Source organism: Labrus mixtus, chromosome 15 (assembly GCF_963584025.1).
Source record: "Labrus mixtus chromosome 15, fLabMix1.1, whole genome shotgun sequence".
NCBI classification, from domain to species: Eukaryota; Metazoa; Chordata; class Actinopteri; order Labriformes; family Labridae; genus Labrus; species Labrus mixtus.
Genome location: NC_083626.1, coordinates 1,830,588 through 1,846,054, shown reverse-complemented (window position 1 = coordinate 1,846,054; position 15,467 = coordinate 1,830,588). Strand labels below are relative to the sequence as shown.

At 39.6% G+C, this 15,467-nt stretch overlaps 2 protein-coding genes across 2 annotated transcripts; both read right to left on the bottom strand.

The window, feature by feature from the left end:
* Window positions 1-362: 362 nt before the first annotated feature.
* On the bottom strand, window positions 363-7,213 carry LOC132989518 (taste receptor type 1 member 2-like). Its single transcript, XM_061057208.1, has 7 exons — window positions 7,153-7,213; window positions 4,600-4,789; window positions 4,029-4,344; window positions 3,178-3,903; window positions 2,818-3,024; window positions 2,237-2,357; window positions 363-1,291 (listed from the first exon to the last, which is right to left on the bottom strand). Exons 1-7 carry the CDS (start codon window positions 7,211-7,213, stop codon window positions 363-365), a joined length of 2,550 nt encoding a protein of 849 aa, XP_060913191.1.
* A 2,681-nt stretch (window positions 7,214-9,894) lies between these two features.
* LOC132990017 (taste receptor type 1 member 1-like) lies at window positions 9,895-15,093 on the bottom strand. The gene is made up of 6 exons (XM_061058023.1): window positions 14,912-15,093; window positions 14,327-14,642; window positions 13,498-14,223; window positions 13,138-13,344; window positions 12,557-12,677; window positions 9,895-11,590 (listed from the first exon to the last, which is right to left on the bottom strand). The coding sequence occupies exons 1-6, from the start codon at window positions 15,091-15,093 to the stop codon at window positions 10,662-10,664; spliced, it is 2,481 nt and encodes an 826-aa protein (XP_060914006.1). The 3' UTR covers window positions 9,895-10,661.
* Between the last annotated feature and the right edge of the window lie 374 nt (window positions 15,094-15,467).

Genomic DNA, 15,467 nt, shown 5'->3' with positions numbered 1-15,467 from the left:
GAAATCAGTGTTTTTTAATCTACTTTCAGTATGAACCAAGTGAGACAGAAAATAAATGGGGCACGCATTAGTATTAAACACTGAGTGCAGTCCTTATTTACATTTGCCTCTTAACACCACAGGATGGAGACTGTTACAAACAAAAAGTACAGAGCCCCTCTGAAACTTCTTGTCATTAATTTGTTTTTACTTCAGTTTTTGATTTAGAACCTTATGGGATGGTAATAATTTATCAGATATGATTCATTTTACTTTACCAGGAGAGGGCTTGTTAATAACCTTTAATTGCACTTCTAATGCAGGAGGTCCTTGAGGAATCACATTTGCTTTTCTTTTTTAAATTCACGGTTTCCTGAAGCTTGCTACTGGCTAATTGTTTTGGTGTAATTTTGAATGAGACCTTGGAAGTACTGCTGTGTGTTTTTGTGGGGTTGAAACATGATGATGTAACATTTAGGGAAGAAATACCACAACAGAAAGGAATAGAGACTAGAGAGTACTGCCAGGGCGTTAAGAGTTTGGATGTACTTTCCTTTGTAAAGCACTTGTACAGTAGCAAAAATAATCCAGGTGAGGATTAACAGGAGCAGACAGAAGGTTATCGCTTTGGCCTCATTGTAGTTTTTTGGGAGGTTTTTTCCCATGTAGGAGAAAATGAAGCAAAGAAAGCACAAAAATACAAGTACAATTGCAGAACCAGAGAATGCTTCAAATTTAGTGTAACAACTAAGTATAATTTCTTCTGGGGACCAAACTGTTTCATTACAGGGCTTTGGGGGGGCAGACAAATGGGCAATGCCAAGTAAGAATGCCTGCGTAACAAAAGCCACTGTGATAATCAGCCATTGTCCTTGATATTTCATCCACCAATTGTAGAGCTTTGGGAACTTGGCAGCCATTTTGAAAATGCAAACAATTTGAAAGGAGCGCACAACGAAACATGCCAAACAAACCGTGTAAAACAAAATAAATGGCAAAGACCTTATAATACAAGAGGAAGTTGTTGGCTTGCCAAAGTAAAAGAACACACTTAGACTACACAGACTGAGGCAGCCTAAAATGAGGAAGCACATTGGTCCACCAGCAGATCTGACTACAGGGGTGTTGTAGTTGATGGCAAAGAGAACAGACATGACAATTGAAAGAACCACCAAGGCCCAGGATCCGGCTATGATCAGTATAGCACCGATGTCTGTGAATGGAATGTACTCCACCGACCGCAGATTGCATGATGTACTTCCTTCTGTAGACCATTCTGTGTCTTTACAGTTGATGCACTTGTAGGGATTCCCTATATTCCACAGGAGGACATTTGTCAGTTCAGTTAAGGTTTACTTTAAAAAAAAGTCATTTTGGGGTATATAGATTAGGCAGCTTAGCAAACAGTGCAAGAGTTCACAGTATTACAGTTTTTTGTTACAAGTGCATGATGAGCTTTAACTTAGTGTCAAACCAACTGTGATTGTTTAAAGTTAGAACCACAGACAAAGAATACATGTGTATGTGTCTATCAGTAATAACTAATACCATGGCAAAGCAGCAGAAGCTACCCATGGACACATCAACATTTGGCTCCAGGAGCTGGGGAGCGAACCCCCAAAATTCCAGTTGAGAGGCATCCAACTTTACAAATGAGCCACAGCCATGGCAGCGAGACGGGATTATTGTTTGATTTAAGCCTTCTTTTTTGCTGTGAGTAGGTACATTTTAACAACTTTCCTGATTTGGCTTTAATTGGGTATTTTTTTAGTGGTGATTTCTATTTATAATTTGCACACATTTCTGTTGTTGTTGAAAATGTTACTTTGTTGTGCATAACTCAACCCTAACCTGCCGCCCAGTGCGGTCCGGCCCTACCATGAAGGTTTGCTTGATCATTTTTTCTGGTTCATGAAGTAAAGGTACAATTCCAAAACAATCTCAATCACTTGTAGGGATTCCCTATATTCCACAGGAGGACATTTGTCAGTTCAGTTAAGGTTTATTTGTAAAAATTTACAGACTACTATATTAAACTGACATATATGTATGACATTGGTGTACTTCATAGGATTTCTGAAAGCGGCTCAAGCAACAATGTACAGTCCCTACTATGAGATGACCAATAATGATTATCTCATGGCGATGACTTACTCAACTCATTGCCTTATCTTACTTAAATCTTGGCCACTAGAAATTTTCAATTTCAATTTAACAATAATGATGGCAGTTTTCCTTCCTCATGTGTATACTATACCTGTGCTGTTGATATAGGTTCCATTTGGACAGATTTTACAAGTGAAGCAGCATTTGTGGATACCATTCTGCTCTTTCACAAATCCTTCAAAACATTCTTGGGAACACAATGAAGTAGGTACCTGTACAAAACATTTATTTAGTGACCCACATAGACAGTATAAATCATGGCTGTTATAATAATGACACAACCCATTGTTACAGAAGGGGACTTTTGAAGTCAAAGCAACATTGGGTCAACCTAACAAGAGACAAAGAGGTGGACTTGAGGCAGCTTTATAACCTCAAATAGATACAATGTTTCCACCCATCAGTCAGATCAGTCACACCCCTAATTATGAATAACATTAATCCTTCTTTAAATGAAAACTGACAAGTTATAAAAATGTAACCCCACTTATAGTGTGTGTTGATAAAGATATTAGCTATCCAGACCAAATTAGCTTTTTGAACCAGGTTGTTAACCTTTTTTTTTTCTAGTGAAAATTCAAGAATTCAAGAATGGTTGTGTATGTCACCTATGCAACCAGCCTCAAGTGGACAAACGGTTTCACTATTAAAAAAAGGAATAACACAACTCACTTCTCCATTTGTATACCACTTAATTTTGCTGTTGTTGATGAAGAAATCCACCGATGGGTGAAAATGATAAAAGCCAATCTCCTCTGCATCACCATCGTGGTTCCAGAAAACTATGGAGTAAGATCCATATGTTGGGTCACCATACTCATCAAACTTAATGCTTTGGTTTAAGAGTGTGAAGTTTGACTTCTTCAGCTCTGCCAGGACCTGATGTGGGTAAACAAAGTACAAACAGGCATTACTTTTATGTGTTCAGATATTACATTATAGATACATGTCATCACAAGCATTCAGATAATCCAAGGAGTCATGTTTAAGTACTCAGAGAAAATAAAAACTTAAAACGATTTGTATACTTACCATGTGTGGAAACACTGTAATATTGCCATTACATCTGTTAGAGTCACACTGCAAGGCATTATGCAAGGCATGAGCGATGGCATACACAGCAGAATACACCGGAAAAGAGTAAGTCGGGTCCACAGAAAGGATTTCTTCTGCACTGAGGTCACTGCAGTTGCAAACCTGATTACAAAATCTATGTTTTTGTTTGTTTTCAGAATAAGTCTTGCTTTTAGTAGAAAACACAAAATCACTGAAACCTGGTATTTTTACTACTGGTTGAGACACTCCAAGTACAGTTCCAATATTTTTGATGCCTTTTTCTTTTGGGAGCCTCTTGTTCAAGGACCATGCATCTCCTGCTATCCACACTTTTTGTGTGATATTCAGTTGTATTGCTGACATAATGAGAGTTTCAGCAGTCATTTTTGGAGCAAAAACAATAACAGCATGTATCCCCTGTAACTCTATTTGTTTGAACATTTGGGAATAACTTGTACTGTCCTCCAGACTTTTGGCATACGCCAGACAGATTGTAGTATCCTTGATCCTTTTTAAGAACAATTCCCGTCCATCATAGCCATAATCATTGTCACTATGAAGGAAAGCAACCCAGCGCCAGTTGAAGTGCAGCACAATACTAACAATCACTTCTATGACATTTTTATTGGGATGCACTGTTCGTAGGAAAGAGGGGAATATCTCTTTTTTTGAAAAGACAGAGATAGTGGATCCGTAATTGACCTGTCAAAGGTTAATACACACATAAGGTATTTCGATCACATTTTAAAAACTAAAAGATGATTAAAATTTAAGAAATAAAAAACACAGTATTTTACTGTATAACATAAGTCTGTTTTTTAACTTACCATGGGAATGAGATCCATCATGAATAGTGGGGCAATAGTCAGGGCCTGAGTGCTGGTTAAAGGACCGACCAATGCTATCACTTTGGACACATCAGTATTATTTGTTTGATGCTTTTGTGGCTCAGCCCATGGTCGGATCAATCCATTAACTGAAATGAGGTTGAAAAGTCCTGGATAATTCTGTGTAACTGAGCAGTGATCAAACATCTCATAACCAAGAGACACATTTGGCAGTAGGTTTGTTGAGTTATTGATTTCCTCCACAGAGAATCTCATCAACTGAAACCTCCGATAATTTGGAAGAAGGATGGGGTTACTGAGAGCATAGAGGACAAAAGGAGATAAGGAAACAATGAATAGCTTTTGAGTGCAATAAAACTTCATTTAACAATGAAATTAATTATGCCACTAAGCATAATGTTTGTACAAGGACTGATGGCCTTTTAAATATTATAATAAATTACAAAAATTACAAAAAAAACAGTAAAACTGATTGTTAATACCAATATGCAATATATATGTTTTTTATTTAGTAACATTCTGAGTCAACACGATTTATTATAAGACTAACCTTGAGCACTCGATTGTTTCTGGTCTGTCATGAGGAACAGGGTCATCGACAGGATGAATCTCAAAAAGTCCACCAATCAAATGATCTCCATCCAGATGAAACTCTGAGGCTGTGACATTGCATTGAGCCAAAGCATGGAGAAACGTTCCCAGGAGAGACAAAAACACAAGACAATGTTTCATTGTCAAACCTATTGTTAAAATATCAGATGTGAACTACAATAGGGTTTACCCCTGCTTTTATTAACTGATTAGACAAAGGTGTTGGTTAAACACGTAATTTCCATGAATTTGGGAGTACATTAGGTGACATAAATTGAAACTATTAATGCTTGGGGAGAACACCCAAATCAGTATGCAAAAACCATCCTAACTGCTGCTACCAATTTCCACAAAGGGTTCAACAATTGAACAAGCATGTTTTTATCATGAATTAATCTGGAAATAGAAAAAATAGATTCTGTTCTGAAGTTTAAATAATAAATTCCATCTAGTTTTTAAACTCACTGGATATAAAGACCATTTTTTATATTCAGGATTAACTCAACTACCACATTTGAAAATCCACATTGCCACATTTTCCTTTCAAATGTTCATCAAGTCAAAGTATTAACATCTTGTTTTTTTCAAGCCCCAAAGCTTTGCCACAGAAAGAAAGATGCTTGGCACAACATTTGTCTTGATACATTATTTTTAAGACTATGAACCAACAACTCTTGTTGTAACAGACAATAATGTGACATTGAATTGCATCTGAAAGAAAGCTATACTCTAAAGCTATGTATATACAAAGGACTGAAACATACAGGATAGAGCCACAAGCAAATACACACAAATGAAATGAATTCAAGCCTGTATCATTGGTGTATGCAATAAGGCCATCTCCTCTCTCAAATGATCCCTGCACAATTTAAATTTGGACCACACAGGTAATTCAAAATAGGAACATTTGCAACAACTCAGCCCATGAGTGTGACTAATAGCCACGACTCTCACCAGAATTTGAATTCAGGCAACCTTCGCCTGGGAGGTCTGCACTTCCTGTTCTGCTTGGTAATAGGGACATGCCAACATTCAACATCGAGACTGAGACACACTGACATTAAATATAAAAAGGTATGAATTAGATTTAACCATGACCCTAAAGTCAAAGTCAACTTTATTGTCAATTTCTAAATATGCCAGACATACAGTGGAATCGAAATTGCGTTTGTCTCCGTCCCACGGTGCAATACAACCAAAATAAGGTAAAATAAGATAAGGTAAAATAGATAAAATAAAATGAGGTAAAATAAGATAAATAATATTTACATTAATAAATTCTAAATTGTGCAAAAGGTACAAAATGGTAAATAAAATAAAATAACATTTAAAGAAAAAGTAAACTTGTGCAATATGTGCAATGTGCAGTAAACTGATTGTACTTTTGAAAAGTTAGCTTCAGAGTTATTAGTCCAGAGTTCTTGGTGGCAAACGGGAGGGGGTTTCAACATCCAGTGTTCGTGGGGGCAGAGGGGAGGGAAGGAAGAGAGGGGAGAGAGTTAAGCTTCCTGACAGCTTGGTGGAAGAAGCTGTTTCCCAGTCTGGTGGAGCCGGCCCGCAGGCTGCGGTACCGTCTCCCCGATGGCAGGAGGCTGAAGAGGCTGTGTGAGGGGTGGGTGGGGTCACGCACAATGCTGGTTGCTTTGCGGGTGAGGTGGGTACCGTAGAGGTCCAGAAGAGAGGGGAGTGGGACACCGATAATCTGTTCAGCAGCCTTCACTGTGCGCTGCAGGGTCTTGCGGTTGGCAGCAGTGCAGCTCCCAAACCACACAGTGATGCAACTGGTCAGGATGCTCTCGATGGTGCCTCTGTAGAAGGAGCACATGATGGTTGGGGGGGCTCGTGCTCTCTTCAGCTTGCGGAGGAAGTCGAGGCGCTGCTGGGACTTCTTGGCCAGTGATGTGGTGTTGGTTGTCCAGGAGAGATCCTCACTGATGTGAACCCCCAGGAACTTGGTGCTGCTCACTCTCTCCACAGCAGCACCGTCGATGGTCAGTGGGGACTCTCCGGAAGTCGACAACAACCTCCTTGGTCTTGTCGACGTTCAGGAAGAGGTTGTTGTCTCTGCACCATGTGGCCAGTTGGCTGACCTCCATCCTGTAGTGCGTCTCATCGTTGTTGGAGATGAGACCAACCACTGTTGTGTCGTCCGCGAACTTCACAATGTGGTTGCTGCTGAAGGATGGAGCGCAGTCGTGGGTCAGCAGCGTGAAGAGCAGGGGGCTGAGCACACAACCTTGGGGGGCCCCAGTGCTCAGGACGGTGGTTGTTGATGTGTTGCCGCCGACCCGCACTGTCTGAGGCCTCTCGCTGAGGAAGTCCAGCAGCCAGTTGCACAGGGAAGTGCTGAGCCCCAGCTGGTCCAGTTTGCCGATCAGCTGCTGAGGGATGATGGTGTTGAATGCTGAACTGAAGTCTATGAACAGCATTCTGACATATGAGTTTTTGGTGTCCAGGTGGGTGAGGGCTGGGTGAAGAGCAGAACAGATAGCATCCTCGGTGGATCTGTTACCTCGGTATGCAAACTGGTAGGGGTCCAGGGTGGCGGGGAGGGTAGTTTTGATGTGGGCCATGACTAACCTTTCAAAGCACTTCATGACGATGGGGGTCAGTGCAACGGGTCGATAGTCATTGAAAGTGGATGGTGAGGGCTTCTTTGGAACGGGTATGATGGATTGGAATTAATACATCCTAACTAAAACACCACATTAAAACAACAAACAATAGCAAGTTCATACAGTTGTCTCATTAAACAATAATGAATTGTTATTTTACTGACTTTAGTCTGATGATTTAGATACATTAACATGTAATGCTCAAAATTCCAATTTCAGTAACTACTTTATTAACTTGTTTATTTTTGTATTTTTCTAAGAAAAAAAATCTGCTCACCTAGCTCTCTCCCCATACACAACCCTACACCTCTATACTTCAAACACAATGCCAAAGGCACTTGATCAACAGAGGAGAAAGGAACAAGAGAAGGCCAGGCCAAAACAGGATCAATAACATGCCTGTCAGGATCAGGATCTGGGACAGGCCAGAAAGGAACAGGATTAGAAATGGGCAGGCCAAAAAACTGTTTAAGGAACAGGCAAGATATTAACAGGGTATGACCCCCTACTCTGGACACCACATAGTGTCTGCTGGGACCCCCGACTCTGGATCTGAGGGCAGGTGCTGCTCTGCTGGAACTGGGTCCAGGGTTTCTATGCAGAAGCTGGGGGCCAGCTTCTCTTGGCAGGAACTGGGAGCTGGCGTCATAAAGCAGGAACTGGAAGCCGACATCGCCAAAATGGAAGAGAAGTTGGCTGGGTCACCATCTGGGAACCAAAGGAGGAGCTTGGTAGTGGAGACTCTGAAGAACTGAGGGATAAAGACACTGTTGAGTTGGGTATTTGAGGCTCTATACAGACCAGTGAGAGCCAAACTTCCTTATTGAGGGCTTCCCATGATGGCTTCAGGGCAGAAATGGGCAGGACACTGGTATAATCTCATAAGAGTGAAAATGGACCAGAGGATAGTCCCCTTGAGAGCATGAACAGGCAGATGGCGAGCAGGACTGAGATATGTTGGCTTGGGGGCAGGCTGGTTGCTTGAAGACTTGGGGTAGCTAGTCGTGTGCTACATGGCCAGGACACAAACTGGTTGCTAGCAGGCTTGGTGCTAGGTAGCGAGGTGCTAGCAGGCCATGGAGGCTGAGCTGAAGCTGGACATGCCGGCTTGTTGAGGGCTGCAGTTATCTGCAGGATTTGGGCAACTGTATGGGCAATGCCTGCCTCGAGCAACAGCCATCTGACTAATCTTAGTTGCCGTGGAGACCAGCAGTGCTTTGTGCTGCTGAAGGACACTCTCAACTCTCTCAAGACAGGCATGCTGCCATGCAATGTGTGCAGTATGGGTTGATGATGAGCCAGAATGTACAGTTACAGATCAGGTTTTTCCCTAACGCAGCACAGAAACAAACAGCAATGTAAGGTGATGTGTTTGTTTCTTACTAGGCGTTTAATCTTACTGACGGAAGCTAATAGAAGAGTTTACATTTGAAGGGCGCAACAAAGTCAGACTTAAGTAAACAAGATGATTCCCCCAGGGTGAAAGGGTAAGGAAAAGGGCCTAAAGCAAACTAAGTTCATGAATGGATGATAAGGTATAATATGATCAGACTAGAAGTAAGGCATAAGAAAGTTTAAAACTGTATGTTATGATAGCGCCTTAAAGTCTGATGTAACATGAATGAATAGCTGATATAGTGATGCTAAAATGTATGACAATCAAACTCAATGCTCTGGCTTAAAAATATCACCCATTGAGGTGTCACAAAAAGGATACACACAAAGCATACATCAGGATTCTGTAACATTCATTTACTTCTCCAAGTATGAGTTTGATATCTTGAGTTTATAACATTAAATAGTTGTGTTCACAAATTCAAAACATTTTGAACAAAGGCTTTACACACTGTTAGAGCCTGCAGACAATGTCACAGCAAAGTGGTGCCATGCATGTGGCATGATCAGTGTTACAGTGAGTATGATGCAAATGTTGAATTTCACACTTTTTGATTAAAACTCTATTTAATGTACATATAAACATATAGAAATGTACAGGAACCTGAAAAAAAATGGCTTCTGTTATCCACTGTGTCATGAGTTTGCAAACAGTACATGACCCAATACATTTTTAATGTTTCCAATTAAAGAAGGAATATGTAGAATATGGGTTTGGTGTGCTTCGATGCCGACTGATGGTCTTAATAATATAATAATATCTTTATTTATATAGCACCTTTAAAAACAAATGTTTACAAGTGCTGTGACAGACAGGGCAAATACAGCAAAACAACAACAGAACAGAGTCTTGGAGAGCTACGGCTGTTATGCCTCCCCACTACTCTCCATCACAGACAACATTTATTTGTTGACAAGCATGGGGGGCGGTGTAGTGAGAAACCAAAGACCCACGTCAACTGACACGATACAATAATATAACCGGATTTTGTGCAAAAGAGACTCAGCTAGCATCTACTGTCAATTGCAGACACAACATCTGGCATAAGATGGATTTATTGATTAATTTGTATGCAAGTCTGAGACATAAGTAGGGTTAGATGAGAGATTCCCACCATTTTTTCATTGGGGCTCCCCCTAATTGTATCTAAGAAAAGCTGGGCTGCCCTTGGACCAACACAAAAGCAATACAGTGCTGTCAAAAATTAACATTAATATGAAAAGTTTTTATTGATAAATGATATCTTAATAGGCCTACACACTAGCTATTACCTAAAGACTATTGAATACACTTCCCACTAAGTCTTATATCAGTCAATATGATCAAATATCATTTTGACAGCCTCAGAATGTAACAGAGAGTCGCGCTCCTCCTGAGATCTCTAGGGGGGCCAACTGCCCAGAGAGGGAACCCCTAGGTTGGATGACTCCTTTGCGCCATAAAGCTGCTAAACATGAGATATCAATGACAGTGATAACAATACAGAGTAACATCGTATTCTGTTATGAATAATATGTGCTTCTTGCTCCGTCACTCTCTTTTTTCTTAGCTTCATCAGACAACGTCCTCTTCCGTCTTTAAGCTTCATCTTAGCTCTTAGTGTAAGCCAATCTATCAAACAGGCTAATTGGCTAGCGCCATAAAACCTTGCGCATTTCTAGTAAGAGAACCCCACCCACCGGGGAAATCTGTTGACATGGGAGAAATGTTATTCTGCCTGTTTAAAGTTTGTACTGTTAGATTGACTTTGAAACTTATATTTAATGGTGGAAAAGTTCTATATTGTTGCTTTAATGTTCAGTGGACATTGAATGACAGAAATGTCAACATCCCAAACAACTATTGTCTTACATTTAATGAGATAGTTTTGTAAATGCTGTGCGTTGATAAGAAATTTCCTTACTTGTGCATAATCAGATTAATTCCAAGAAGAAGACAGACAGTCTACTTGATACTTCTCAGCTCTAAAAGGAAAAATAACCCCTTAACAGAGGTATTTACTGTTGGCGGCTACTGGCTAATTGTTTTGGTGTAATTTTGAATGAGACCTTGGAAGTACTGCTGCGTGTTTTTGTGGGGTTGAAACATGATGATGTAACATTTAGGGAAGAAATACCACAACAGAAAGGAATAGAGACTAGAGAGTACTGCCAGGGCGTTAAGAGTTTGGATGTACTTTCCTTTGTAAAGCACTTGTACAGTAGCAAAAATAATCCAGGTGAGGATTAACAGGAGCAGACAGAAGGTTATCGCTTTGGCCTCATTGTAGTTTTTTGGGAGGTTTTTTCCCATGTAGGAGAAAATGAAACAAAGAAAGCACAAAAATACAAGTACAATTGCAGAACCAGAGAATGCTTCAAATTTAGTGTAACAACTAAGTATAATTTCTTCTGGGGACCAAACTGTTTCATTATAGGGCTTTGGGGGGGCAGAGGCATAGCATATAAGAAGTAAGAATGCCTGTGTAACAAAAGCCACTGTGATAATCAGCCATTGTCCTTGATATTTCATCCACCAATTGTAGAGCTTTGGGAACTTGGCAGCCATTTTGAAAATGCAAACAATTTGAAAGGAGCGCACAGCAAAACATGCCAAACAAACCGTGTAGAACAAAATAAATGGCAAAGACCTTATAATACAAGAGGAAGTTGTTGGCTTGCCAAAGTAAAAGAACACACTTAGACTACACAGACTGAGGCAGCCTAAAATGAGGAAGCACATTGGTCCACCAGCAGATCTGACTACAGGGGTGTTGTAGTTGATGGCAAAGAGAACAGACATGACAATTGAAAGAACCACCAAGGCCCAGGATCCGGCTATGATCAGTATAGCACCGATGTCTGTGAATGGAATGTACTCCACCGACCGCAGATTGCATGATGTACTTCCTTCTGTAGACCATTCTGTGTCTTTACAGTTGATGCACTTGTAGGGATTCCCTATATTCCACAGGAGGACATTTGTCAGTTCAGTTAAGGTTTACTTTAAAAAAAAGTCATTTTGGGGTATATAGATTAGGCAGCTTAGCAAACAGTGCAAGAGTTCACAGTATTACAGTTTTTTGTTACAAGTGCATGATGAGCTTTAACTTAGTGTCAAACCAACTGTGATTGTTTAAAGTTAGAACCACAGACAAAGAATACATGTGTATGTGTCTATCAGTAATAACTAATACCATGGCAAAGCAGCAGAAGCTACCCATGGACACATCAACATTTGGCTCCAGGAGCTGGGGAGCGAACCCCCAAAATTCCAGTTGAGAGGCATCCAACTTTACAAATGAGCCACAGCCATGGCAGCGAGACGGGATTATTGTTTGATTTAAGCCTTCTTTTTTGCTGTGAGTAGGTACATTTTAACAACTTTCCTGATTTGGCTTTAATTGGGTATTTTTTTAGTGGTGATTTCTATTTATAATTTGCACACATTTCTGTTGTTGTTGAAAATGTTACTTTGTTGTGCATAACTCAACCCTAACCTGCCGCCCAGTGCGGTCCGGCCCTACCATGAAGGTTTGCTTGATCATTTTTTCTGGTTCATGAAGTAAAGGTACAATTCCAAAACAATCTCAATCACTTGTAGGGATTCCCTATATTCCACAGGAGGACATTTGTCAGTTCAGTTAAGGTTTATTTGTAAAAATTTACAGACTACTATATTAAACTGACATATATGTATGACATTGGTGTACTTCATAGGATTTCTGAAAGCGGCTCAAGCAACAATGTACAGTCCCTACTATGAGATGACCAATAATGATTATCTCATGGCGATGACTTACTCAACTCATTGCCTTATCTTACTTAAATCTTGGCCACTAGACGATTATGCTCGGCCACAAGAAATTTTCAATTTCAATTTAACAATAATGATGGCAGTTTTCCTTCCTCATGTGTATACTATACCTGTGCTGTTGATATAGGTTCCATTTGGACAGATTTTACAAGTGAAGCAGCATTTGTGGATACCATTCTGCTCTTTCACAAATCCTTCAAAACATTCTTGGGAACACAATGAAGTAGGTACCTGTACAAAACATTTATTTAGTGACCCACATAGACAGTATAAATCATGGCTGTTATAATAATGACACAACCCATTGTTACAGAAGGGGACTTTTGAAGTCAAAGCAACATTGGGTCAACCTAACAAGAGACAAAGAGGTGGACTTGAGGCAGCTTTATAACCTCAAATAGATACAATGTTTCCACCCATCAGTCAGATCAGTCACACCCCTAATTATGAATAACATTAATCCTTCTTTAAATGAAAACTGACAAGTTATAAAAATGTAACCCCACTTATAGTGTGTGTTGATAAAGATATTAGCTATCCAGACCAAATTAGCTTTTTGAACCAGGTTGTTAACCTTTTTTTTTTCTAGTGAAAATTCAAGAATTCAAGAATGGTTGTGTATGTCACCTATGCAACCAGCCTCAAGTGGACAAACGGTTTCACTATTAAAAAAAGGAATAACACAACTCACTTCTCCATTTGTATACCACTTAATTTTGCTGTTGTTGATGAAGAAATCCACCGATGGGTGAAAATGATAAAAGCCAATCTCCTCTGCATCACCATCGTGGTTCCAGAAAACTATGGAGTAAGATCCATATGTTGGGTCACCATACTCATCAAACTTAATGCTTTGGTTTAAGAGTGTGAAGTTTGACTTCTTCAGCTCTGCCAGGACCTGATGTGGGTAAACAAAGTACAAACAGGCATTACTTTTATGTGTTCAGATATTACATTATAGATACATGTCATCACAAGCATTCAGATAATCCAAGGAGTCATGTTTAAGTACTCAGAGAAAATAAAAACTTAAAACGATTTGTATACTTACCATGTGTGGAAACACTGTAATATTGCCATTACATCTGTTAGAGTCACACTGCAAGGCATTATGCAAGGCATGAGCGATGGCATACACAGCAGAATACACCGGAAAAGAGTAAGTCGGGTCCACAGAAAGGATTTCTTCTGCACTGAGGTCACTGCAGTTGCAAACCTGATTACAAAATCTATGTTTTTGTTTGTTTTCAGAATAAGTCTTGCTTTTAGTAGAAAACACAAAATCACTGAAACCTGGTATTTTTACTACTGGTTGAGACACTCCAAGTACAGTTCCAATATTTTTGATGCCTTTTTCTTTTGGGAGCCTCTTGTTCAAGGACCATGCATCTCCTGCTATCCACACTTTTTGTGTGATATTCAGTTGTATTGCTGACATAATGAGAGTTTCAGCAGTCATTTTTGGAGCAAAAACAATAACAGCATGTATCCCCTGTAACTCTATTTGTTTGAACATTTGGGAATAACTTGTACTGTCCTCCAGACTTTTGGCATACGCCAGACAGATTGTAGTATCCTTGATCCTTTTTAAGAACAATTCCCGTCCATCATAGCCATAATCATTGTCACTATGAAGGAAAGCAACCCAGCGCCAGTTGAAGTGCAGCACAATACTAACAATCACTTCTATGACATTTTTATTGGAATGCACTGTTCGTAGGAAAGAGGGGAATTTAGCTTTCTTTGAAAAGAAACTACTAGAAGATCCATAATTGACCTGTCAAAAGTTGAAACAAAAAATCATAATTTTCAGTGACATTAAAATGCATTTGAAAGTAAAAGATTGTATTTTATAATATAAGTCCTTTCTTTTAACTTACCATGGGAATAAGATCCGTCATGAATAGTGGGGCTACAGTCAGAGACTGAGTGCTTGTAAAAGGACCGACCACTGCAATCACTTTGGACACCTCAGAATGAGTTGTTTGCTGCTTTTGTGGCTCAGCCCATGGTCGGATCAATCCATTGACTGAGATCAGCTTGAAAATTCCTGGAAAATTCTGTCCATCTGAGCAGTGATCAAACATCTCATAACCAAGAGACACATTTGGCAGTAGGTTCGTTGAGTTATTGATTTCCTCTACAGAGAATCTCATCAACTGAAACCTCTGATAATTTTGCAGAAGGAAGGGTTGACTGAAGACAGGGAGGACAACAGAAGTTTACTAGACACTTTGTGACAAAATGCAACTTTAGAAAAGTCTTACTATGCATTTGCTCAGTGCTGCATGATTTTTGTACAAGGAATGAGGCCCTGATGCCAAGCAATGCTATATTGTTAAGTAATTTGATCAACGGAGTACTTACCACGAAAAATTGCATGGTTATTTTCAATTGGTAGTTTTTCTTTTATTGCTTTTATATACAGTACATTTTGAGTCAACACGATTTATTAAGAGACTAACCTTGAGCACTGGATTGTTTCTGGTCTGTCATGATGAACAGGGTTGCTGACATAATGAATCTCAAAAAGTCCACCAATCAAATAATCTCCATCACGCTGAAACTCTGAGGCTGGGACATTGCATTGAGCCAAAGCATGAAGAAACGTTCTCAAAAGACAGATAAAAGCAAGACAATGTTTCATTGTTCAAGCTTTTGTTGAAAAATCTGTTGTGAACTACAATGGGATTTGCCCCTGCTTTTATTCACTTATTAGACAAAGGTGTTGGTTTAACCCTTAATTTCCATGAATTTGGGAGTATATTAGGTGTCAAAAATCGGAAATGTATTAATGCTTTGGGAGAACATACAAATCAGTATGCAAAAATCCTCCTTACTGCTTCTGCAGATTACCGCAGAGGGTTCAACAATTGACATAAGCAAGCATGTTAAATGTTTCTATCATGAATAAATCTGGGATAAAGAAGTTCCATTCTGAATTTGAAATTAACATTTCACTTTAGTTTTTAACACACTGTATTTGAGAATGACTAAAAACCACTTCTGTCAGTTAAACAG